The sequence below is a fragment of the Toxorhynchites rutilus genome, chromosome 2 (assembly GCF_029784135.1).
Source record: "Toxorhynchites rutilus septentrionalis strain SRP chromosome 2, ASM2978413v1, whole genome shotgun sequence".
NCBI lineage: Eukaryota > Metazoa > Arthropoda > Insecta > Diptera > Culicidae > Toxorhynchites > Toxorhynchites rutilus.
The window spans coordinates 145,337,409-145,362,731 of record NC_073745.1 but is presented as its reverse complement, the minus strand read 5'-3'; the positions used below and the strand labels follow the sequence as shown (position 1 = coordinate 145,362,731).

Below are 25,323 nucleotides of genomic sequence, written 5' to 3'. Positions count from 1 at the left end.
GGATCTCCCTTTCCGAAATCCGAATTGACTATCGGACAGTCCACGAACTCCCTCCGTGCATTCCGTCAGCCTATTGAGGATGATTCTCTCCAAAAGTTTCCCCAGAGTGTCCAACAGGCATATGGGTCTATACGATGCTGGATCACCCGGCGTCTTTCCTGGTTTGGGCAGTAGTACTAGCTTTTGTACCTTCCATCGATCCGGAAATTAGCATTCGTCTAGACACTTCTGCATTGCTGTCCTGAACATATCAGGGAATGCTAGGACTGCCGCTTTTAAAGCTACGTTGGGGATTCCATCTGGGCCAGGCGCTTTCTTCGTTTTGAGGCGTTTCATAGCTGCAACTAGCTCGTAGTTCGTCACCTCTCTGCGTTCGATGTTATCCTCATCCTCTCCATATGGCATGGGTGGCCAGGTCGTTGGCTCGTGCTGCGGAAATAACCCTTCCACGATAGTTTTTAATTTTTCGGGACACATTTCGGAAGGTGTCGTTGGGCCTCTGAGCTTCGCCATCACCACTCGGTAAGCATTGCCACATTGACGTCCACGTCCCGACATAACTCCCTGAAGCAATTAGATTTGCTCCGCTTAATCGCCCGTTTAAGAGTGGATCTAGCCTCTCTAAATTCCACTCTCCGCTCTTCTCTGGTGTCTATGCTTGACCGTTGGAAGCGTCTTCTGGCGCTGAGGCAGTTGGCCCGGAGCACGCCAAGTGTCTCACTCCACCAGTAGGCTGGAGGTCGCTTATACCTGAGTTCCCTTTTTCATGGCATTGTTATATCGCATGCTTTGGCTAGCGTTTCCGTCAGTTCATCCGCGTTCATGTTCAAGACGCCACTCTCCACGCGTAGTGCTTCGATGAAAAGATCCTTGTCAAAGATTTTTGTCTTCCACCTGCGCGGGCATGTCCTAGTTATCCGTACTGCCACGGAGTGTCGTTGGCCAATGGTATAACGAATGGCTTGATGATCACTGTGGGTGTATCCTTCGCATACCCTCCATCTCATTTTTGTCATTAACGACGGACTGCAGAAAGTCAAGTCGATGATGGACTCTCGGCCATCTCGACGGAAGGTACTAGTGGTACCCTCGTTGCACAGGGTAACATCCAGCTTGGCCAGAGCTTCTAGTAAGCAAGTCCCTCTCGTGTTGGTGCATCTGCTTCCCCAATCTACTGCCCAAGCATTGAAATCCCCTCCTATAACGACTGGTTTTCGTTCGGCGAGCTCCTCGGTGAGGACATCCAGCATATAGTGGAACTGGTCCATCGTCCATCTGGGAGGTGCGTAGCAACTGCAGATGAAAATTCCGTTGATCTTTGTGATCACGAAACCCTCGCGAGTCCTCGAGACTACCTCCTCAATGGGATATTGGCCCATGACCTGGATGGCGGCCATTCCCACTTTATCCGTCACCCAATTACCGTTACCGGGGGGAATGCGATACGGCTCCGCGATAATTGCGACATCACATTTTGTTTCTGTCGTTGACTGCCACAACAGTTGCTGTGCGGTGTCACAATGGTTGAGATTTATTTGGATTATCTCCATCACTGTTCGCTTGCCCTCGCCTGTTTGTACACTGGGCAATTAAAGCCTCCCGTCGTATGGTCATTACTGTCCTCGCAGAGCATACACCTTGGCTTTCCTTTGCAATCGCTGGCAAAGTGTTCCTCTATTCCACATTTCCTGCACAGTTTGGATCTATCTGGCCCCAAGCAGCCTTTCGCCAGATGGCCGAAGTTTAAACACTTGAAACTTCGCTCCTATTGCTTTGGAACAGGCGGAACTATTCTAAAACGACCCACAGCCCAGCAGACGTTTATACTCTCTAGCTTCAGCAACTTGTTCGCTGCGTCCGTTGGGAGACGAATCGTTGCGGTCTGCGTCCCGCGATACGCATTTCTTAATCGGATTTTCATCGGAACTTTGCCCACGATGTTTTCCTCCTCCAACTTCTGACGCAGGTCCATCTCGGTAGTGAACAGACTGAGGTTCCTGCATTCAATCGATGACTCAGAGGATAAGGCCCTTACGTTCGCTCCGTCACCGAGAGCCCTTTCGACAAGATCCTTAAATGCGGAGCTCCTGATTTCTGGGTCTCTCTTCAGCTCGAACAGCATTTCGCCATTCTGGGTGCGCCTAGACTTCACCACGCTCTCCTCCAGTTTCTTGAGGCCAGGGTCCTCTCGCATTTTTTTTAAGAGGTCAGCATATGATACGTCGCCCTTGGCTTCGACGATGAGTGCATCGCCTTTGCCTCTCGCCCGCCGAGGATTAGGCTTCTTGTCATTTGGCCCCTGTTTCTTTTCATCCTCTTTCTTCTTTTTTTTCACCGTTTTCTCTTTTCTCTCCCTCTCTTTTTGCTCGTTCACTATTTTTTTCTTGTTTCTTCTCGTGACCGTGCTCCAGTCGTTTCTTTTGCTATCGGTGCCGCTCTGGTCGTCGCTGTCACCCAGCTCTTCGCTGTCGCCCTGGGCGGCACTATCGCCTTGATCATCGTTGTCGTGGTCGTCCTTACGTTTTTTGAGCATTTCTTCTTCTGCTGGTGAATCCTTTTTTTCTTTTTTCCGAACGGTTTCGAGGAATCTTTGGCGTCACCTGTCCAGCTGCAGCTTTTTGCAACGCTTCTGCGAGTGTTTTCTCGGCAGTTTTCGTCCTTTCGACGAGTCCATCGTGCTCCTTCATAGCTCGTCCCAAGAGGGATCTTATACCCGACACCCTGGTCTTGATCTCTTTATGCACGTTGGGTTTGTCCTGCACGAATGTGTCTAGTTCTTTGACCCTTATCATGATCGTGTTCAGAATGCTTTCTCCAGTCAACCCTCCTTCCTGGGTTAAACTACCGCTGGACTTTGGCAGGAACAGGGGATTGATCCCTCGACTTTGCTGGGTCTCGGGTATTCCTCCATTACTGCCACTAGGACCTGGTGTTACCACTTGTTTCAGTATTGGCGATCGCAGCAGCTTTTTACTACAAGCGAACGCGTTGGCTTGGTCTCCTGTATCCATCATACTGTTTCTTCGTTCTTCGTTGGTTTTGTTAGTTGTCTCCATTTTAGTTGGGTCCCAACTCCGGACCGCTATCTCCGCTCGTTGTACATAGTCGCCTTTTTGTGATCCCATGGTTATCTATGCAAGCAGTGAGGTCATGCAGGGGTTGACACGGTCCTTCATGGGGACCGTGTTCAGAGCCGGATCAGCGCAAGTCAGGAATGTGACATCTGATGCCTAGTACCTAGTGCCTGAGCCTAGACGAGCATCGAACGTACCCGAAGACTAGCCAAGTTGTTACCGGGACGGGGGCAATCGCACTATTACCCCACCCGCCGTTTCAAGAAGGTATCACCCTTCCTTACTCAGGGAGCAGAATAGCACGACTGTCAGCCTTTAGTGTCGCATGTTGTCCGTTTCCATGTCATACCAGTGTGTCGTAATCAGGATCTTACTGGCGTCGATCCTGATGTGCTCGGCACTCCTCTCGCTGCTCCTGTACACGGTATTTCCCCCGTGCATTCTCAATAGGCTTTACCGCGCCCTTACTCGCGTTGTCACCCGATTAGTCGCCTTCTACGACAGGGACGGGGACTTCGACCCGAAGTGCTATTCTAGGCCGGCAGCTCCACGGCTCAACATGTGAGGGCTTGAAACGATTCAAGTTCTACTAGGTAGCTTTCGACTCCCCTACTAGAGCGGAACCCAAACTACCGTTCATCCAAGAGCTTCTCTCTTTCCAGCACCTCAGTCAGTCTTCTGTTAACCATCTTTTCCATTACTTTCTCCACACAGCTGAGTAGCGTTATGGATCTATAGCCACTGACACTAGATGTCACAGTCTTACACACATTAAGGATGGTGTCACGAATCCATATATCATTAAATACTTGCAACAGCAAGCATTTCGCCGCGATTGTGAGGTGCATTAGCATGAGGTAGCCTAAATCGTCTACATCACATGGCTGACCTTTCACTCTGTGGATAGGTTATGGACCTCGTGATACTTGTCCGAGTGGTGTGTTGGTAAGACAAGAGGAAGCTTTTCACATTCCTTCTTTAGCTCTTTGGATTGCGTAGAATAATCATTCGAAGCCGACATTTCCGCATAGTAAACGGCAAGAATTTCACTAGTGCAGGCGGGATCATCGGTAGTAGTACTACCGTATCAGCCTGATGGACTCCTGAAAAGTTCTACCACTCAGTGAATTGATTTTCTACCATAAATTTTTAGTTGGAAACTCTGAATTTGTTTCACTTATGAACTTCACCCAGCTATCCTTCTTAGATTTCCATACACACTTTCAAGCAACTCGCAAGCTATAAGGAAGGAAGTTAAAGCTTCCCTCTTTCTGGAATCGTCGTCTCTCAAACTCCTATGTGCTCTAAGAGTTTTCCGCATAAGACAGTGGTGGCCAGGTATAGGCATGGTACGGTTCAAATTAGAATTTTTATCATAGCCGCGGGCCGCAATGATTTTTTCTAGTGATGAAACGGATAGTGGTTTGGCCGGACACCGGATAAGGGATATCCGGCCAGTTTCGAGACCGGATAGCCGTATATCGGGCGGCCGGATATTTGCCTTTTTTTTAGCGAATACAAAATAAAGATAAACGTACATGTAGCAAATAATACCTTAAATTTAAGATAGAAATAAACACATTTCTGAATAAATATTATGAACGAATATGAAGATTTTCGTTTAAAATAATTGAGATTTAAAAAAAAACTTAGAACTGTCTTCAGAAGAGGTACTCAGAGTAGTCTGAGGGAGGGTACTTTTACTTTACTACAAATCGAAATTATTATGACCGAAACACAAATTTGATGACTCAACAAATGTTAGACCTGATGGAGTATTGCGTTGGGTTTTTATATATTCGAGATAATTCCGCATATTGCTGCATCAAAAAAGTATTTGGGCAAGGGCGAGACTGCACAAAGAACACCGAACTTACTTCGTATGAGAGCATCTTTAAATGCTGGAGGTGTGACATTTCAAGTGATCAAAATTAACTGTTTGCAACCTTTTAAGACCCGAGGTTCAAGTCAGATCTTTTAGGAGTTCTAATGCTTACAATATCTACTATTATGTAAAAAACTATTTAGAATCGATCGCCATCACGATCCTTATGTTTGGAGGTTACTCTAATCTGAGCAGTACATACTCGCTACTGGCGAGGTTTGCTAGAGTTTATATTTGAGCTACTTGCTGTAGTATTTACAGTGAAAGACAGCTGAGTGAGTCACTATCCGGTATCCGGCCGGATAGCAAATATTGGCCGGATAGGCCGGATACCGGATAGTTCCCGTATATCCGTTTCATCTTTAATGTTTTACCACTACTGTTCATAATGAAATGTAAAATATACATACTTATTGACTCACTCCTTAATTCAAATCAGAAAGCATTCAATTCTGTACCTAAAAATCCATAGCTCGAGAACAAAGTGAGGTAAAAACCTAAAACTTTTTTAGAAGGTTTAAAAAACGGGTTGAGCAGCTCGTAGATCTGTTTTGCCGTCTTCTCGCACGGCTTCTCGCATGTCGCGTCAGTTGCCACATATTTCTCGTACAGACCGAACTTTATCGGTGCTACACCCAAATACGCCAAATACACGGACCAGACTTTATGATGAGGTGTAATATTATCACGCTTCTATATAACAGCACTGGCAACTATATGGATAGCATGGTCGTGTGAAATTTCTTTGCCTTCCAGCCGACCTTGGTTCGATCCCCATTGACGTCGTATGGACTTTTTTTGGCACAATCCCAAATGAAATGAGAAAAGAAAACAGAAAGAGATGTCTGCTCGCATACATACAAACCATTATTAAGCTTTTAAAACAGCTCATTATTTGCGCATTTGACCCTCTAGCACACGAAATGGCATAATTTCTGCCAAAGATGAAATGTTTTCAGCCAACGCTAGTTTGGCTGTCGGAACTCGAACAAAAACTGATGGAACCACGAAACTTCAGCCTTCATCGACTGGAGTTAGAGATTGTTAACTGGTTTTACCGGTAATACCGGGTCATTTTCCATTACCGAATTACCGGGAATTTTACACTCAATAACAGGTAATTTCGGTAATTTTTTTACACCATGAATAATATTTGCCTTTATGCCACTTTGAAAAATTACTCAAGAATCAAATAAGATCTATTACTTCCGACCTACAACCTCCGAACTTCAGTTTAAAAAATCGCTGCTCGTTCTGAAAACGAAACACAAGATAAGCTTCAGCGATAAAGGAATTGGTTGATGCCCTCGAACCAGTTCTGGTCGCGGTTGTACTGTTTTTTTTTTTTTTTTTAATTCGTTTATTTTTACAGGCTCAGTTACTTAAGTTTAAAGGAGTCGAATTCTTAAATATAATTTTAAAACTATATATATAAACAATTTTCTTACATCTATGGTTAGTAAGGTGGAAAACCGATTACTCGCGGTGTACAACGGTTGTACTGTTATTGCGGAAGAAATGCGCTCTTTATGAAGCTGACGTTAGATTGCAACTTATGCTAGAATAGCTAGAATAGCGGAGCAATCATCGGATTTTTCGAAGCAGCTGGTTGAAGCCCTGATTGGAAGGATCGTAAAAAGACGGTTCGTAAATGCAGATTTGTTCCCGTATATGAATAATCATTCTGCACGTGATCGTGACACAATCAATTATGACTGACGTCTTCTATTAAACGTCACGGACTGCATTGGTCAAGCAGGCATTTCAAATTGTACCTGACTTGATCAAATTTGACGATGATGATATTGATTTAGTAGCTGGACAACAGGAGGAAAATCTCTTGGACGATGCTAAACCTGCAGTTGAGCATCAAGGAGAAACTTGATCGACGATTGCAGCAATCAAAGGTATCAACGTCCAGCCCAAGTTCAACGTCTATAAACGGATTGATGAAAACCCTCGGGCAAAAGTTTTCGTACTGAGGGCATCATATGCAAATACATGACAATGGTATTCGGTACTCTTCGTACTGTACGCCCAACATAATGAGATCCGATCTAGATTAGAAGACGGCAGAATTAACATTCTCTGTGTCCTTAAGCATCACTTCAACCAACAAAAACTTGCCAAATGTTTTTTTTGTAAACTAATCATTCTAAATAAAAGCCGTTTCTTCAAGAAAATTTAAGGGTATTTTAAAGCATTTTTTACCGGTTTTACCGGTAATTCCATTTTCATTACCGAATAACCGGTTATTGAAATTTTGGCACGGTAATGTAATCCCTAACTGGAGTGCGTCAAAATTTTTCCTAGTTGTCGATACCTGAGAAATGCTCAATGTCAAAATGGGCAAAATGAAAATTTCCCATTTGTTTTCTAAACTTGAGTTAGTTTTCGATTGTTCTGACCTGGCTCATGTTGTGATTCAATTTACCTTTACCTTGCAGGACCAAGTTCAAATCCTCCGTTTGGCTTGTGATATCCACCATGACAGCTAAATTTTCCATCCACAAGAAAATAAATGTTCTGAAAAAAGAATGAAAATAAATGTTCTGGAATTTGGTCAGTGATTTAGTTTCGCAAGACGGTAGGAAAGCTCTCTCCACAAAGGATTACAGCTAAGCTAATCTAGACTGGCAATATTAACAGAAAGGACTTCTGTTGAGAAGAGCGCAAAACAGAGATGAGTGTGTGTATATTTAGTTGCTTCAAGCCATCGTATATGGATATTTGTATACGTACGTGCGTGCTTCATAACCAATACATAAAAATAGTGCATCTTCGCTAAGCGTTACAGTTTATATATGCTCCCGTGTGCATTGGCCTTGTAATCTTGTCTATGATTGATGATTGTTTGGTGTTGCAAATTATGCAGTCGTAATGATAAATATAAACAAGGAGGGGAGATAGCGGGGGGACCTATTTACGCTAGGTTATTAGTAATAAATCTCTGCTGAGACAGATATTCAGTCTTTTTCCGAGTAGTTAACATTGTTTGTTTTCTGTCATCAATGCATTGAACTGACGCTATGGTGAAGTAGGTGCTAAGGTAGTGCACCAAAAAATTTTTTGGGGAATACCAAGTTATTCAATAATTTATATTAAGTTAACAATTTATTTGGGCTCGCGTGTCTGTCGCAAAACTGCTTTCAACCAGGATTTACATTTGCGCTAATATTGATCATAAAGAAGCAGTGCTACTTTTTCCGAGGTTGTTGAGATTAACAGATAGAGTTTATTTCGTTTATTTAACCACCAAGAAAGTAAATTCATTCTGGAATTTTGTATGTGATTTGGGTTCGCTTGCCAGTAGCAAAACTTTCTCCACTAAGGATGACAGCTGCGCTTATATCGAGCATGTAGTGTTCTGCGAGCACAAGAATTAATAATCAAACAATTGTTGTCAAATGATTCTACAATACAAAAAAACAATCAGGGCGACCAAACTGGTGGAATGGATAATATCCGCAGTTATAAACAAGTGACTTGAATTAAACTACAGCGTAGTTCTACGTCAACAATGCGGTCGTGTCTTGAACACAACCTCCTATAATTATTTTTATTCAAAAAAAAGTGGAATTAAAAGAGGCATATGAGTACATATATCGGGTTTTTCAATCTCTTATACTACAATAGTTTTTTTGACGTAGGACTACGTCTTTCATTTCTGTACCGGGGTGTAAGTTCAAAGTTTCGAAAGCGAGAGTGACGGTGGACTGCAAGGTTTTGAACGTTAATACCTCTTTACCGGCTGAATGGAGTGGTATAATAACCACTTCATTCGAAAGATAAAATGTCAACGAGTTATATGATTGTCACTTATTGGTCCAAAAAATTGTTTCAATAGCTTAAAAATTGCTTTGGAAGCAAGCTATTGAAATCATCACAATCTAGCTTATTGATGATGATTGGTTATCGCAATGTATTCCCGAGCACGGACGAAAAATCTAGGCACATGGAGAAACCGTCATAGCGAATACATGCAAGCTGTGATTTCCTTTGCTCGCTTGCTCGGTTTGGAAAACCATAGCGGACACATGCAAGGCGTGAGTACTTTTACTCGCATCAGTTTCTGTTCTGCTTTCGCATGGAACAGTCATGAAAAATAGTTTGCGTGTGAATGCGTCCGAGTGAAGGAATATTCCCACCCATTTATGCATTCGACTTGGTGTTCCCGTGATGCAATCCAAAAGCATCAGTTTCTGTTCTGCTTTCGCATGGAACAGTCATGAAAGATTGCCACATCACGATAAAAACGAAATGAATTTTGTAAAGGGGGTCCTGTGCGAGCCTTTTAAAATCGCCGACTTTTGCGCCAGAGGACTAACGTCCTCTGTCGGGATTCGGATTGATTGTTGCCCGGACCAGCGCGTACCGTAGGCCTCGCTACAGTATCCTCCTTCAAATTGCGGCTTGCCACACTTCCCAATTTGCTGACGAGAATTTCGAAAAGTTTCTCTGTCGTTTTGAGGAACCCAATCTTTCTTTCTAACCGAAACTGAATAAGAAAATTTTACTAATTTTAAAATAAACCGCTAATATTTTAATAAAAAATTAACCAAATCTTTTTCCAGAAATTTTCCGAATCTTTGTTCCTTATTTTCGTCAAAACACCTAACTCCTTTTCCCAAAAATTCTAAATTGCTTGTGACGTCACACTTTACTTTACGTGTTTTCCTAACTCTATGATTCTCCTACTAACACAATATTTTGTCCCTACTACAGGGAAACTTCGATACAACGTACCCTCGTTATAACGTACCCTCGATATAACGTCACTCGATATAACGTACACATTTCCAAAGTGTAAAGGAAAAATTTTTTCAATATTTTTTTTCTGATAGAACAATGAATTATCTGTATTGTGATGCTAAAACAAGTTTTGTACCTTCAATCAATCCCGAAATACAGCTGGTTTTGTGATGCCGGATTCTAAATGAATCAATCTTTAATCAACAGTACGAAGGGAAACATCATGAGAAAGGCTGGTTTCGTCTTCTGATTGAAATTATTCATTAACTGTACTAAAACAGCAACACAATAATGTATTATAGACTACGTTTGTGAGTACTTTATTATGCTTCGATAACGTACGATAACGATAACGTACAATTCGTTACAACGTACAATTTTGAAAGTAAAATGTATGTAATTGGTGTCGTTTTAGGCGTAACTGTGGTGGTGGTCCGTTATATAGCGTTCTGTTTCAGGGTACTCACTCTAATTGGTGTTTTAATACCGGGATGAGCTCACCCGTGCAGCAACGGTGGGGTTTTCAAATGGTGGAGCAGCGTGATGATTTATTCCGCTCCGACACCAAAACTCTCACCGACGTGAGTTCCGGTAAATCTCGCTGGCGTTGGTGGACTTTCCCGTCCTGAGCTTACCGTGTTGGAGTAGGGTCGCGTGTAGCGTGCGACTCACACGGGGCCGAGCTTCCCTTTCGTTGACCAACGCGCTCCAGAATGGTCTATAGTGGTACGCAACCACGAGGCGATAGACCGCTCCGGGGGATTTACCGTAGCACCAAGATCTCACAGCGATGGCTGATCGCCGGAACGCAAGCGCAGCCCGACTAGGACTCGGGCACGTAAATGTAACCTGTACACGGAGCCACCAAGGCTGTATAAATTGCCTTTCATTATTATAAAATCATCAAACCAATGTTGCTTTAATAAAAATTTACCTCCGTTTTACTGGGTGCAAAGCACACTGCTGCACTAACTTTTAATTATACTAATTGATTGTACTCAATTGTACAATTGTCCTAAATATTTTTAACACAATGAACAAAAGCGTCTTTATAGTAAACAATAAACTCACTTCTACTTGATTTGAATAATCGCGCAACTCACGATTTATTGATATTTTTATCCAAATCACTCCGAAAATATCTGGAAATAATCAAAACTTAATACTCGAAACGTTTTGAACCTATTTTTACTGTTACTTCAAAAAAAAAATCTACTCAAAATAATGTCACTCGTTTTCACCAAAATTGAACTTCTTCGCTCGGCGGCTCAGAATGGAAAGGTCGATTCCTCTGTTCTTTCCGATTACGAAACCTTTCGAATCTTCTAGTAAAAAGTTTTTATATTTCTGTCTCTACTTCCGGATCTACAGGCATTCTCTAATCTAGAATTTTCGTCGAGGACTACTAAGTTTTTGATCGATTATTCTGAGCGTCTGATTCTATTCGTGGTCTGATATCTAACATTAGGCGTAACTCAATTTAAAATTTTCACGAAACTACCTACTCGTTTCATTTTTATGCAAGGTTATATGGACTTCATTTCGTTTTCACCGTGAAATGGCGCCCTCAGTTTCTATTCTGCGCATGGAGTGATCATGAAAAATCTCGTTTTATTCTCACGAAAACAAATATGAATCATGTATTAAACATCCTCAGTTATTTTTACATGGCCACTTATATTCCGTCGGTTCGTTTCGGGACCACCAACAAGTTCGGAAGAGTAAATTTTATGTTAATAACAATTCCATACTTATACTTCTACTAACAAGAAAAACTTTCAGCAATCTTTCAAAATATTCTTTCATTCATCAATTGATTCAGATGCAATTTCAAATAAATGATTACCGAGTCAACGGTAGTCCTACACAGGTTATATCACAGGTATAGCCCACTCATTGTTTTTTTCAAATAAAACAAAAATGGTTTTGGATATCAATGAAATTCTTTATTCATGTGAAAGTACATTGTCATTATGTATGAAACTCGATTTCTTTTGCATGGCCACCTGCAGAAGTCCAGTCGCTGAACCCTATTTTCGACGGTTTTCAAGCATCAGTCGATACTGCTATAATTTCCCGTTCGATATTTGTACGAAGTTCATCAATCATCGCTGGCTTGTTGGCATAGACCATAGACATGACGTAGCCCCATAGGAAATAGTCTAACGGCGTCAAATCGCACGACCGAGGCGGCCAATTAACTGAGCCATTTCGTGAGATGACACGCTCACCAAACTTGGTTTTCAATAAATCAATTGTTAAATTCGCTGTGCGGCTTGTGGCGCCGTCCTGTTGAAACCACATATTGCCCAAGTCCATATCCTACAATTTGGGCCAAAAATATTAGGTTATCATTGAGCAGTAGCGATTCTCATTCAAAGTAACGTGCCGGTCTTGATCATCACGGATGAAGTATGGCCCAATGATGCCGCCGGACTATAAACCGCACCAAACCGTATTTTTTTCGGAATGCCATGGTGACTCATTGAGTACGTGTGGATTGCTGCCTGACCAATAACACATACTTTGCTTATCGACGAAGCCATTCAGCCAGAAATGAGCCTTATCGCTGAAGATGGTTTTTCGATGAAAATCCGGATCATTTTCAAGTTGTTGCTCAGCCCAATTCACGAAGATACGACGCTTCTGGTCGTCAAATGGCTTCAGTTCTTGTGTCAATTTGTTCTTTTGAGGATGTAGGCCAAGATCTTTTCTCATAATTCGCCACAACGACGTCACAGAGATGTCCAACGCTTGAGAACGACGTGTGAGAGACTGATTTGGGTCTTCCTCAATTGATGCGCTAGCGGCAGCAATATTCGAGTACCTCTTTGCCTCACTGGCACGGGAACATTTTGTACTGTGCCTGTGGTTTCAAATTTCTCCAATAGACGCTCAATTGTTGATTTGGCAGAATGATTATGACGTCCATAAATTGGACGTAGCGCTCCTAAAATTGACTCCGAATTTCGGTAGTAAATTTTAATAATCTCAACTCGTTGTCGTTTGTCTTTCCATTATGAAATGGAAAATCTTACTGAAGAGAAATGTCAAGAGAGCGGGCCAAATATGGCAAAATATGTCTGTCCCTATCGGTCTACTTTTGTAGCGTCCCTATTTAAATACCCGTTAGTTACACAATCATCGCCGGCCACTGATTTCGCCTGCGGGCACACTGCACATCCTTTCACATCGTCATTTCTATTGGTTTTAGTGAATATTGTTCGAGCTCCAACGAAATTTTCATTCCAAATAAGAACCTTTTATTTTCATTTGACACTTTGACAATTACGCTTCAGTGAGAGGAAGGAAAGGATTAAACGTGAAGCGAAACGAGACTGTATGAAAGTGGAGTGATATTCTTTTTATTGAGCGGGAAGTGAGAGTAGCACTATGACAGAAGCGATTGTCAATAGACACTGGAATGGTGGATGAACTTGATTGCCCTCCAATAGCGAGAGCGTAGCAAAAATCGAGTGTATTCTCTTCTAAACTTTCGATGCTTTGTACAAAGAAAATCCGTCCTGCGTTGCTCTTTGAAGCTCCTCCTTCTCCCTATGTTGTCTGTCTATTTTTTTTGTAATTCCGCGGTATCTGGAATCAATAAGACCAAAGAAAAACTGGTATGACCAATTCACCCCACGAAAACGTGACCATATCACCCCACAGAGCATGCCAAATTTAGAATGCAATTAATTGTTATTGTTATCAAACTTACATTTTTGCTGCATCAAATTACTCTTTTTTAGGCGAACAGAACTTTACTTCATAATAGAGTAATTCCAAATAAAATCGACAAATGACAAAACATGAGTATTTTTGATTCAAATGAAAGTGTGTATTCCGTTTGGGTTAGAGGAGATATGAGTTTTCCACAGCAATTGGGAACTTTTTTAACTCAAGCGTAACTTTTGAAAACATGAATTTGTGATTAAAAATGACTACTAACATACAAAAACTTGAAGTTTCCAAAATTCCTAAAAATTCCACAAAGTTCGTCAAAAATAGTTTTACCATCTTGGGCCCATTTTTTAAATTTTCTACATGACTTCCATTTTATTCGAAAAAATTGAAATAATATAAAAAAACATATTTTTTGATATAGCAAATTAATATTTTATTTTGTAAATAAAAAATAAAGAGTACTTTCTTCTCAGTGTATATTTTTTTCAAATTAAGCCAATAATACTCTATAATCCTTTCTGACACACTATTTCGGTACGACTCATATTTTTTGAGATATAAGTTATCAAAGATTTCTCTTACTCAAATCGATACGCCCTTTTCAAAAATTACGCTCGAGTCAAAAAATGAACCATGATGATGTGTTTGGAAAAGTTGTTTATAAATTATAAGCAAATTCATAATATTTCATGAACATGACGGTATAACACGACAAACATATTAAAAGGGATTATTTACTATAAAAAAGACAATAAATTAGAAATATTTTTTTGAATATTTCGTGAATAGCTTCATTTAGAAGGAGATTGATAATAACCTTTTTTGTTTTAAATCACATCAGGATTCATAATTTGTGGCTAAGAATGATTGTTAACATACAAAAATTCGAAGTTTCGAAAATTCCTAAAAATTCGATGTTCCACAAATTTTGACAAAAATAGTTTTACCATCTTGGGTCCATTTTTAAAATTTTCTGCATGACTTCTATTTTGTATGAAAAAAATTAAAAAAATAATTTAAAAATATGTATTTTGGATATTGCAAATTGAATTTTTATAGGAGGTGTATTTGCATATGAAGTAAAATATTTGCATATGAAGTAAAATTCTGAGCGTAACATGAGCAAATTTATAACACAAGCGAATTGGGGCTCTTTTGTTATCAACAAGTTCTTCCGCACAGTAACTCAATATCGATAATTTCTCAATATTTTCCTTCGTTGATCGTATTGTTCTCACATACTCACGTTGGAGAGCCTTAATCTTTCTCTTCGTTAGCCGAGGCATTTTGATTGAATGTAATACTTTTCCGTTTAGTATTTTTGAAAGTATAGGCAGCCGTGGCAGTGTTCCGAGCTCTGTAATACAATTTTCTTAACCAATGCTCAAGTTGCTGAAACTTACATTATAGACCCATTAAACGTTTCATATTGATTTTCATGACATGAAACGCTATGACTCAGGAATAACATTTTATTGAGTGATTTTTATATCTGTTTTAATAATGTTATCTGGCATCAGTGTCGAAAGAATAAAGATGTTTTCACCAATACAAACAAAACCATTGCGGAAAATTGAAAAATGAAAAGTTAACTTTCAGAGCACCAGCTCGAGTTATATGACGTTTTCCACTATACATTGCGACGGCAGATGAAAATTTAATATTTGGTGAGTAATCGATTAGATTTTGGTTAATATTACTTGGTGAGAAGTGTTTGCAAACGATCATTTTCTTCACACTGATTCGCAAAATGAAAGAAATGAGTGCCATTTGTGGCTCTCCTCCACCTTCACCTTAAAATACCCAAACTTATTCGCATTTTGGCATATCTTGCTCCGCACTCAAACGTTTAATGTTTATGCAATATCCGTGTAGTCCCTTCAGAGCGGCCGGGTGATTTTTCATCAAATAAATTTCTTCTGACCTGCACCGTGGTCACACATATTGTGGAGCATGTCACTCATGATACATTCAAGTGTGTAGGCATAGAAATCTTAACCAAATACTAATAAAACAGACGTTTTTGTGAGAACTGTGGAGTAAAAATCGTGATTTTGGTAGATTCTAGTTGAAAATTCACCAGGAATTGTTTAAAAGATAGAAGTTGGGTGTCAAAGAAAGATTTGTAGAGCGGTTAGAGAGCTGCAATTTGGTTGATAAAAACATTCAAGTTTATTATGATTTTTTGGATAATATTAAGAAAACCACTTTAAAATTAACTATCATTTAAGTTTTTCATTTCTGAAGTGTTACTTAAATCCACTAATTTGGAAGTTTCACAATTGTATCCTGTAGAAAATTTTCCCAATATTTCTACCCAATATATAGATTCCTACATAAAATAATAGTTATTCTATTCATATTGTGAACAACAAACAACAGCTCTGTGGCCCTCGAAGAAGCAAATTTTAATTTTTGACAAATTTCGTCGATGATCATTAATTAGTTTAGGGCACATTTGATCCGGAATACAACGACCGATTCCACCGGTTGGTGGTGAACAAGTACTGTTGAGGAAATACCCTCTGAAATTCTGTTTTTTCTGCGAATTGATTAACTGACCTGTAAATACACGAGGATTTGCATTGGCGTTATGGATAGATGTTGGATTTTTGAGTAAACTTACTGCCTTTGATAATAATCGATTCGATCCAGTCATAGTTGAATGGTATCGATGATATTTCGAAAATATTGTCCTTTCCACCACAACCATTTCCCTTTGAGTTGACTCCGTAAATGATTGGAATATATTCGTCAAACACACTGGTTACCGGGTCTCCACTGTTATACTGCATGGATAAATTGTTATAAGCATCAATATAAATCCACGTAATATTTTTAACTTGCCTTGCAAACTTCTGGAATCACATTTTGTCTGTTTTCGGTACAAATTATATTAGCTTTACACTGACTGTGCTGCACAGTTGTGGTATTAATAATTAAACGCTTATCGCCGAACGATGACTGTTCCGTTGCTGAAATTAAAATGTCCTCCGACGGTGTTGTAGGTGCTTTCCACAGACAAGCTGTGATAAAGATTTCTTTGTTGTCAAAATATTTTTCTAATACCAGCAATGCTAAATTATGCTTTGTCACATTGGGCTGATATTCGGGATGAATTATAACTTCTGAAACACCAATTTTGTCAAATGATATGATGACATGGGTTGGTTTGTTAGACCCACTAACGCAATCAGCCGAAGTGATAACATGGCGATAATCTATAAGTGCACCGCCACAAAAAGGTGTATCTCCATCATTTTCGTTTAGAAGTTTCGCGAGGAATTTCGGAGTACAAACTCGATACTGGATGTTACTTGGCGTCTCTTTGTAAAACTTGGTGCATTCTGTGTTTCGAGCACACTCAGCGTGACTCGAATTTGCTCCCGTAGTAGATTCTATCCAATCGATATACGAGGCTACTCGAGTGTATATTCCAACAGAACCATCACTACAGCCAGTGCCGGCAGAGATTATTCCGGCTATAAATGGAATTTTTTTGGAGGTCGTATCAATGAGCTCTGCAAATGACTGGACTAAGCGTACCATTGAGAGGCGTTGCCTAGCGGTCTAGGCAACTGGATTTCTTTTCCGTTCTAACAAGAGAGACAACGACCGTCCTCTTTCGTGTCTCAAAACTCACTCCCTTTTTATTTTTCTCATTCCTCTTAACGAAACCTAATCTTACGATAAGCTCCCCGCTATCGTAACACCAAAACATAAACAAAAATTCCTATCTTAAAACTAGACGCTATAAATCACACGATCCTCAAACAGGATCGTGCAGGAGAAATGTATTTATTTATGTTCGGGATCGACCCGAGCTTATCGTAAACTAGACCTCACACGGGTCGTGCAATAAAATGTTTCCCTATCTGAAAAAATATGAATCATATGATCGTAAAAGAAACGGATTTATTTATTTATTCTGGATCGTTCCGACCTTATCTTAAAACTGACTCACACGATCCTCACTAAGGATCGTGCGATAAAGATGTTATATGTTTATTCAAGATCAACCAGACCTATCTATTTATTTAGGCTCGAGCCTATTGATAATTTTTGGTATACAAAACCCGTCTGGTTTTTTGGTTGCTGCATATCCCCCTACTCAATGAGTTTTAGGGGAAACTAGATGAGTTTTCCCTAAAATTGGTTCGAAAGGTTAGATTTCCTATCTACCTGCTAATATTGTTATCAACCTTCTTCTTTTTTTTGTATATATATTTTGCAATAGATTTTTTTTTATATATGAATGTGTATTTTTTTTTTTAATTTTTCCTAATTGTAAATATAATGTAAATTGTAAATATAATATAATGTAAATATAATATATATTTGTAAATATAATGTTTTGTTGCTGGTGACTCGTCAATTGGTTGGTCTCTGGTACTAGGTGTGAGTTGCCGCTTGCCTCCTTCCGCGTTGCGCCGTCTCATCCGTCTTGATCCACTGTTGCGTGTTTCTGGGTTCCATTCCTGAACAACCTTTTAGAACGGTCCATAATTCCACCACGTCATCGTTGGAATGAAAATCAACTTCAAGAACTTGTTTTTGTTTGCTAGTTTTAGAGCTTCATTTGCTGCTCCGGTTGTAGTGTTTGCTATTATAGCAGTTTAGGCTCTCCAATCTCTTCCAGTTCATCTTTGATCCTTATTTTAGATCCTGTTCATCCTTATCTGGATCCGAGTTATTCTCTTTATCATCAGTTTCCGGCGATAAATAATCATTATTTTTTTTAGACTGTTGTAATCTTTTACTTCAACGTAAAGTGTACAAAGTCATTACTCCAATTATGAAATCCAGTTCCATCATGAATTCTACTACTTTCACTTCAGTGTCCTTAGGATCAGATGGTGATCACGATTCCCGCTTTACTCGACTCTCGAATTGCTCCTTGTTGTTTTGGCTCCATCGTCTCACAACACCCAACACCGTTGACCATCGACCTTCCGCATGACTCGTCGTCCATCCATCCTGACCAATCCAGCTGGGATGCCGAATCATTCCTCTTGCCTTGCCTGGCCACGTCTCGCACGTCGTCCCTTTTCATCGTCCCGTTCTGACAATCTTACGGTATATATTTATACATTTGTTTATACATCACACATTTATACATTGATTTTTATATATATACATTAACATTTTTTTTTCATTTCTTTTCACATTTTTACGCAGATCATCAATTAAATTGAATTAAGTTTTCAAAAGTGTACACAATTCTCTCTTATAATGCTATCAATTTATCAATAATTTTCTTCTTTGCTTTGTCCTTCCTGTTTTTGTTTTGTTTTAATATTCTCCCTCTTTATCAATTTTTTTTCGTATTCAATTCAGTTATTAAACTGTATTGAAAGTATTCTCTTTCTAAAGTTTTCTTTCTTTATCTAACCTTCTCACCATTCCTCTCTTGATAGATCTCTCTCTTCCTCTTCTTGACGGATGTGGGACGTCACTCCGGTTCCGATTTTGAAAATAAACCGTGGATGCGGACTCTCCCCCCTCTTTTTGTAGGTCCTAGATGGGATCTGTGAAAATACTTAGAACTTTATTTGATATGTGTTTATATAAAAATGAAATTACACTAAAAGAAAGGGAAAAAATCGTATTTCTCGTATTTTTTTTTTCATTCAATCATTCATTCATTCTTTTCAATAATGATGTGTTACGTTTATATTTTCCCTTTCAAATATATATATATATATATATTTTTTTTTTCAATAGCTTCTATGCTTCTGTTATATTTCCATTTATCTCACTCACACCTCCTTTTACTTTTGATATTCATTAGTTTTCATTTATGTTTGATGCTATCATTCATAATAATTATTTATATTCGGAGGATGTTAATTTCTCTCCAATTCTAAATGTCCCCCGTGATGGTACCCTTATAGACCATAGCTTCGTTTAAAGTTCTTTGTGCATCTTCATTTTTTTTCCATAAATTTCTTTGTTTTATGTATTTAGAGGGTAATAATTCCTCTCCCTTCAAATTTAGTTCCCTTGCATTTAATTATCGTTAATTCGTGAGATAACTTTGTATAATTCCACCTTTGTAGTTATTTAGAAATAAAAGCTTGAATATTGAGTCATATATGCCCTTACAGGAGATGTATCCTGGCTTCCAGCCCTTCGGTACATTCAAAAGCTATTATTGCGATTGATGGACTCATTCTTGTTATAAATTGGTTGTAGGCAAATATGATACAACTCTCGCAATTTTCATAGAATCAAAATTAATTCCTTCAATTCTGTAATTTAGCAATTTGAATGAAAAAAAATAAAATTATCATTTCTCCATAAAATTTCCCAAAACGTCTTATCGACCAACCTTGTTGAGTTTTTACAGCTACATGAAAAATATTTCTTTGTATAATATGTTTATTAACATCCCCTTGTTTACTCTTTTATTTCTTTTTTCATATATTTGTCGCGCTATTTTATTTCTTTATATGTTTGATTATATAATTTTGACCCACATTTCTAATTACTCATAAATTTTTACTGCAAATTTTGCATTTTATAAAAAATCCCACTTCCAAAGTGTGTTTGTTTAAAATTCAAAATCACACATTTAAAATTCGATAAGTGCATTTCCCCATATTTCCCTGATCATACTATTGAAGTATGGGAGATAGAAATGTTTTTTCAAACGAAATTAGCATTTTTTTACAGAATTGATGAATACTGTTAATAATAGTTGTTCCTTCTTTGATTCCACTTTATGTTTCGAGAAGAGAAAAAAAATTAATTAAGCCACATCAATTAGAAAATTTTCCCACATTGCCCCTTTTTAAAATATCCAAATATTGGGGATATTTAGCTTGATAGCTTGTTTGGTATTACCATCTTATTTTTATAAATGACTCCTGTCTGCTGTTCAGATTTGATTTCTTTGGTTCATTATTCTTCTTTGTTTCCATATCGTTGTTCTTCCAATCTTCCATTTCTTTCTTTTTAGCAGCAACGATAAGATCCGTTTTTTCTTTTTCCAAAGTGTTCAACTCTACCTGAAACTGTCCAATCAACGTGTTCAGACGATGGTTTTCCATTTTGGTTTCATTGTAATTTTTCAATTTCTTTTCCAGTGCCTCAATCGAGTTTTTCAATCCCATTATTTCGTCCGTCGAGCAATTGTTTTTGTCGATCAAACATAGTTTTTCTTGTTCCTTAGTTGTCAATTCGTTCTTTAATGATCGACATCGATTGTCCAAAAGCTCATTTGTATTATTTAACTCGGCGTTATTACTAGCGCACAGTTCCAATTGATTCTCTGTCGTTTTATTTTTTTCTTCGAGTTCATGATTCCTTTTTATCAGTGCTTTTAGCTGCGTTTTTGCTTGATTATTTTTCCTTTTTTCTTGTTCTAGAGCGGACTTATTATCTTGCAGCAACGTGCGCAGCTCCTCGACTTCTCCAGACGTTTTCCGCTTGTATTCTTCCAATAGCAAGTGTTTCTCCGTTAGCTGTGTATTTTTGTATCTTTCATTTTGAAGCTTCGTTTCGCTTTCTTTGAGCCTGATTTTCCAATTGGCAGTATTTATTTCGTCTGCTTTTTTCGATTCGGAGTGCTGCATCTGCAGGCGCTCAATTTTTTTCTCTAGCGAGATTTTTGTGCTTTGAATAACTGAGTGCGAATTTTTCTCATTTTTGAGTCGTTTCTCTAGCCGACTGATATCTTGAAGCCTTTCTTCAACTATTAGTTTTAAGCCAGTTTTTTTCGCTAATTTTCCGGTTCAAATTATTCTCCAATTTCTTGTTTGATTGTTCTATTTCATCAAAATTACTCAGTTTGTTTAATAACTGGCATTTTTCATGGAAGGTTTTTTATATCCACCTTCATCTGGTGTTTCTCATTTTCTAGTTCTATAATTCTTCGTTCAAATGCGAGGAATTTAGATTCTATCCTATTATTAATTTCGTTGCAAATTTCGCTCGTACCTATAAGTTTCTGTAATTTATCATCAGCTTGTACTGTTGGAGCAAATTTGCCTTTCCATTCGGCAACATCTTTAGAAATATTTTTTTTGAAGTAAATAAATCGTTCTTTCACTTCTCGTGTGAACCGATTATACGATGATTTGAAATCCATCGCGATCTCATTATTTTTGTATAATAATATTACAATAATTTAACCGACGTTTGCTTTTTCAAACATTCACCCACTTAAACTCACACCCTTTGAAGTTTATTTCAATAAATATAAAAAAAGAATATATTGTGCAACAGCGAACTAAATTTTATAAGTTTAGAAATTATAATTGACTTGAAAAACCATTCATTGAATGACTACCGCCCCAATTCTTCCACAAAAACGGAACTGTTAAAAGTGTTTTGTTAGGGTGTTCTTTACAAAGTTCCAAATGCCGAGAAAAAAAAAATAGAATGGATGACTCTCATTTGTGAATCAATTTTTATAAATTACTCAAGATGTTTATTTCAGCTTTGAAGCCTTGAAATAGTATGTAACTAGAAAACCTCTTCTAATTCGAACATTTTAGCGTTCGGTGTCAAAATGGGCCATAATCTTATATTCATGTACACACTTATATTCCTCTAGGAATATTTATCTTATATTTCCGCCTGCTGGATTGTTTCACGTTTTCCCTCTTCTTCATTCATTAGCTCAAAACAAAATATTCTTCCCGTTTCTCTTAGCGTACACCCGTCAAACAGCAATACTCTCTCGTTTCAAATTAAAGAAACAAAAAAAAAACCAATGAATAACACCGAGACAACAATTAACACTGCTAACAAGAGTGAACGAATGACTCTAAGTTAAAAGCCTTACTTTTTTTTTTTTTTTTTAAGATATTTTCTGCCAATTCTAGGAGTTTTATTGGAATAATATCTCCCAAAAATCCACATACACTATACCACATACACAAAATCAAATGTTTTCAAAATGAAGACATGTCTTCAACCCTGGCATCTCTGAATGTAATGCATATGCATTAATGCGTTATATGGCCACGTGGAAATTATTCCCGATTATGCCGAAGTATTTGTAATCCAAAAATTAAAAAAAAAACTCACCTTATCAATAACATTTGGAACATCCTCATTCTCCACGAGAACATTCCTCGGGTCCTGTTGCTTTTTTTTATTTTCACTCACTGGAATAAAAATTTATTCGGTTTTCGAAACACAAAGAGTCCACAAAGTTCCTTTTTTTTCACTGATAAAAAAGGAACTTTTCCAGATAGAGGAAAAAAAAAATACGTTTTTCGATAACTTATAAAATATTGCTGGCAAATTCCCCCCGAACAGTTTCTTTTTCCTTCTTATGCTCGTTTTCACACACTAATGCACCGTTCGCTCACTTATCCAGAGTCAGCCTTGGACTTTTTTTTTCTTTTTCTTGTAACTTTAGAAGTATCAACACTTTTCCCACACTTTTTGAGAAAACTTGGCAAGTGTTTTTCTTTTTTATGAGTTTACAATTCACCGGAACTATAGAAAACTGTAGATGATGTTCTGCTACTATCGTATTTTTTCACCACAGATAACGGAATATGCTCTCTCTATCCAGTCAGAAAATGGCCCTGTACTTAGAAGCACTTTTTTCCGCTGTCACCACATGAGAGGCGTTGCCTAGCGGTCTAGGCAACTGGATTTCTTTTCCGTTCTAACAAGAGAGACAACGACCGTCCTCTTTCGTGTCTCAAAACTCACTCCCTTTTTATTTTTCTCATTCCTCTTAACGAAACCTAATCTTACGATAAGCTCCCCGCTATCGTAACACCAAAACATAAACAAAAATTCCTATCTTAAAACTAGACGCTATAAATCACACGATCCTCAAACAGGATCGTGCAGGAGAAATGTATTTATTTATGTTCGGGATCGACCCGAGCTTATCGTAAACTAGATCTCACACGGGTCGTGCAATAAAATGTTTCCCTATCTGAAAAACTATGAATCATATGATCGTAAAAGAAACGGATTTATTTATTTATTCTGGATCGTTCCGACCTTATCTTAAAACTGACTCACACGATCCTCACTAAGGATCGTGCGATAAAGATGTTTTATGTTTATTCAAGATCAACCAGACCTATCTATTTATTTAGGCTCGAGCCTATTGATAATTTTTGGTATACAAAACCCGTCTGGTTTTTTGGTTGCTGCACCATTGGTACTTCGCGTACCTGCAGGCATAAAATAGACCCCATTCGTGGTCCTTAGCTTCCTGTCCAGTAACTCCTATCCCTACCTCCCCGTGGTACCGGCTGGGGTACGAGTAACCATAGTGAAGATCGGGTAACCAACCCCGGTGGGATCTTGGTCGTATGCTGACAGGGAAGGGGGCCTATCCGAGCGTCTGTTCACCATGGAGGTGCGGCTCAAAACAGCGTCTGATCCCCATGTTAGGGGCGGCTGATCACTGTCTTCGTGCCAGCGGGGACTCTAAAAAGAGCTGTGCACGACGGTCCTCCGGCGAGACAGGGGGTTGGTGCAGGCCCTGCAAGCCATCCGTAAAAATAAAACGCACAGGAAAATTCACAAAGAAATTCGAGACAGGACAATCGGACTAGACCTACGCAAAGAACACGGACTAGAGATTGGAAACTCGGAACATGGAACTGCAAGTCTCTCAATTTTCTTGCGAGTACCCGAATTCTTTCGGAAATATTGAGAGCCCGCAATTTCAACATCGTAGCGCTGCAGGAGGTGTGCTGGAAGGGTTCGATGGTGCGATCGTTCCATGGTGGATATACCATCTATCAGAGCTGCGGCAACACACACGAGCTGGGTACAGCTTTCATCGTGATGGGGGAGATGCAAAAACGGGTGATTGGTTGGTGGCCGATCAATGAAAGAATGTGCAGATTGAGGATGAGAGGCCACTTCTTCAATATCAGCATTATCAACGTTCACAGCCCCCATCTAGCTAGCACCGATGACGATAAAGAAGAATTCTACGCGCAGCTAGAGCGTGAATACGATCGCTGCCCAAAACACGACATCAAAATCGTCATCGGTGATTTGAACGCTCAGGTCGGCCAGGAGGAGGATTTCAAACCGGTAATTGGTAGGTTCAGCGAACCAACGAAAACGGCCTAAGACTTATCGACTTCGCTGCCTCCAAGAACATGGCCATACGTAGCACCTTCTTCCAGCACAGCCTCCAATACCGTTACACCTGGAGATCACCACAGCAAACAGAAACACAAATTGACCACGTTTTGATCGACGGTCGGCACTTCTCGGATATCATCGACGTCAGAACCTATGGTGGCGCTAACATCGATTCAGACCACTACCTGGTGATGGTCAAACTGCGTTCTAAACTGTCAGTCGTCAATAACATAAGACACCAGCGCTCACCACAGTACCACCTACGACGACTACAGGAGCCGAACGTTGCTGCAACATATTCGCAGCGTCTTGAAGCTGCGTTACCGGGGGTAGACGAACTGGATGCTGTTCCCCTCGATGAATGCTGGAACTCCTTAAAATCAGCAATTAGCAGCACAGCAGAGACCGTCATCGGGTATGAACAACGAGGACAACGGAACGAATGGTTTGACGACGAGTGCCGAGCGCTCCTGAACGAGAAGGATGCAGCACGCGCAGCCATGCTGCAACGAGCGACTCGACAAAACGTGGAACGATACAGACTGAAACGAAGGCAGCAAACACATCTTTTTCGGGAAAAAAAGCGCCGCCTGGAAGAGAAAGAGTGTGAGGAGATGGAGCTGCTTTATCGTTCTCGAGAATCGCGGAAGTTCTTCAAGAAACTAAACGCCTCACACAAAGGCTTTGTGCCGCGGGCCGAAATGTGCAGAAACATGGAAGGAGGCATCTTGACGAACGAACGCGAGGTGATCGAAAGGTGGAGGCAGCACTACGATGAACACTTGAACAGCGCGCAGACAGGAGACCTAGACGGCGTTGAGGAGGACTACACCGGTGCAATGAACA

The 25,323-nt window shown here is 39.4% G+C and overlaps 2 protein-coding genes across 2 annotated transcripts in view; both read right to left on the bottom strand.

The window, feature by feature from the left end:
- LOC129771816 (glucosylceramide transporter ABCA12) overlaps positions 1–22,453 on the bottom strand; it is a 142,600-nt gene extending 120,147 nt beyond the window's left edge. Inside the window, exon 1 of the mRNA XM_055775874.1 lies at positions 22,432–22,453. The gene's annotated coding sequence lies outside the window, so the exon portion shown is untranslated. The remainder of the gene's footprint in view (positions 1–22,431) is intronic.
- Positions 3,704–17,022, bottom strand: LOC129766203 (uncharacterized). Its single transcript, XM_055766714.1, has 5 exons — positions 16,243–17,022; positions 16,022–16,184; positions 15,773–15,957; positions 9,288–9,457; positions 3,704–3,971 (listed from the first exon to the last, which is right to left on the bottom strand). The coding sequence occupies exons 1-5, from the start codon at positions 16,942–16,944 to the stop codon at positions 3,704–3,706; spliced, it is 1,488 nt and encodes a 495-aa protein (XP_055622689.1). The 5' UTR covers positions 16,945–17,022.
- Positions 22,454–25,323: the final 2,870 nt, after the last annotated feature.

Excerpts from the sequence above, each read along its gene's own strand:
- LOC129766203 (XM_055766714.1), bottom strand. The coding sequence starts at position 16,944 with ATGGTACGCTTAGTCCAGTCATTTGCAGAGCTCATTGATACGACCTCC. Across the intron at positions 16,185-16,242 it reads TGATTCCAGAAGTTTGCAAG|TATAACAGTGGAGACCCGGT; the intron begins GCAAGTTAAAAA and ends TTATCCATGCAG. Across the intron at positions 3,972-9,287 it reads TCCGAATCCCGACAGAGGAC|AGTGAAAGGTCAGCCATGTG; the intron begins GTTAGTCCTCTG and ends ACCTATCCACAG.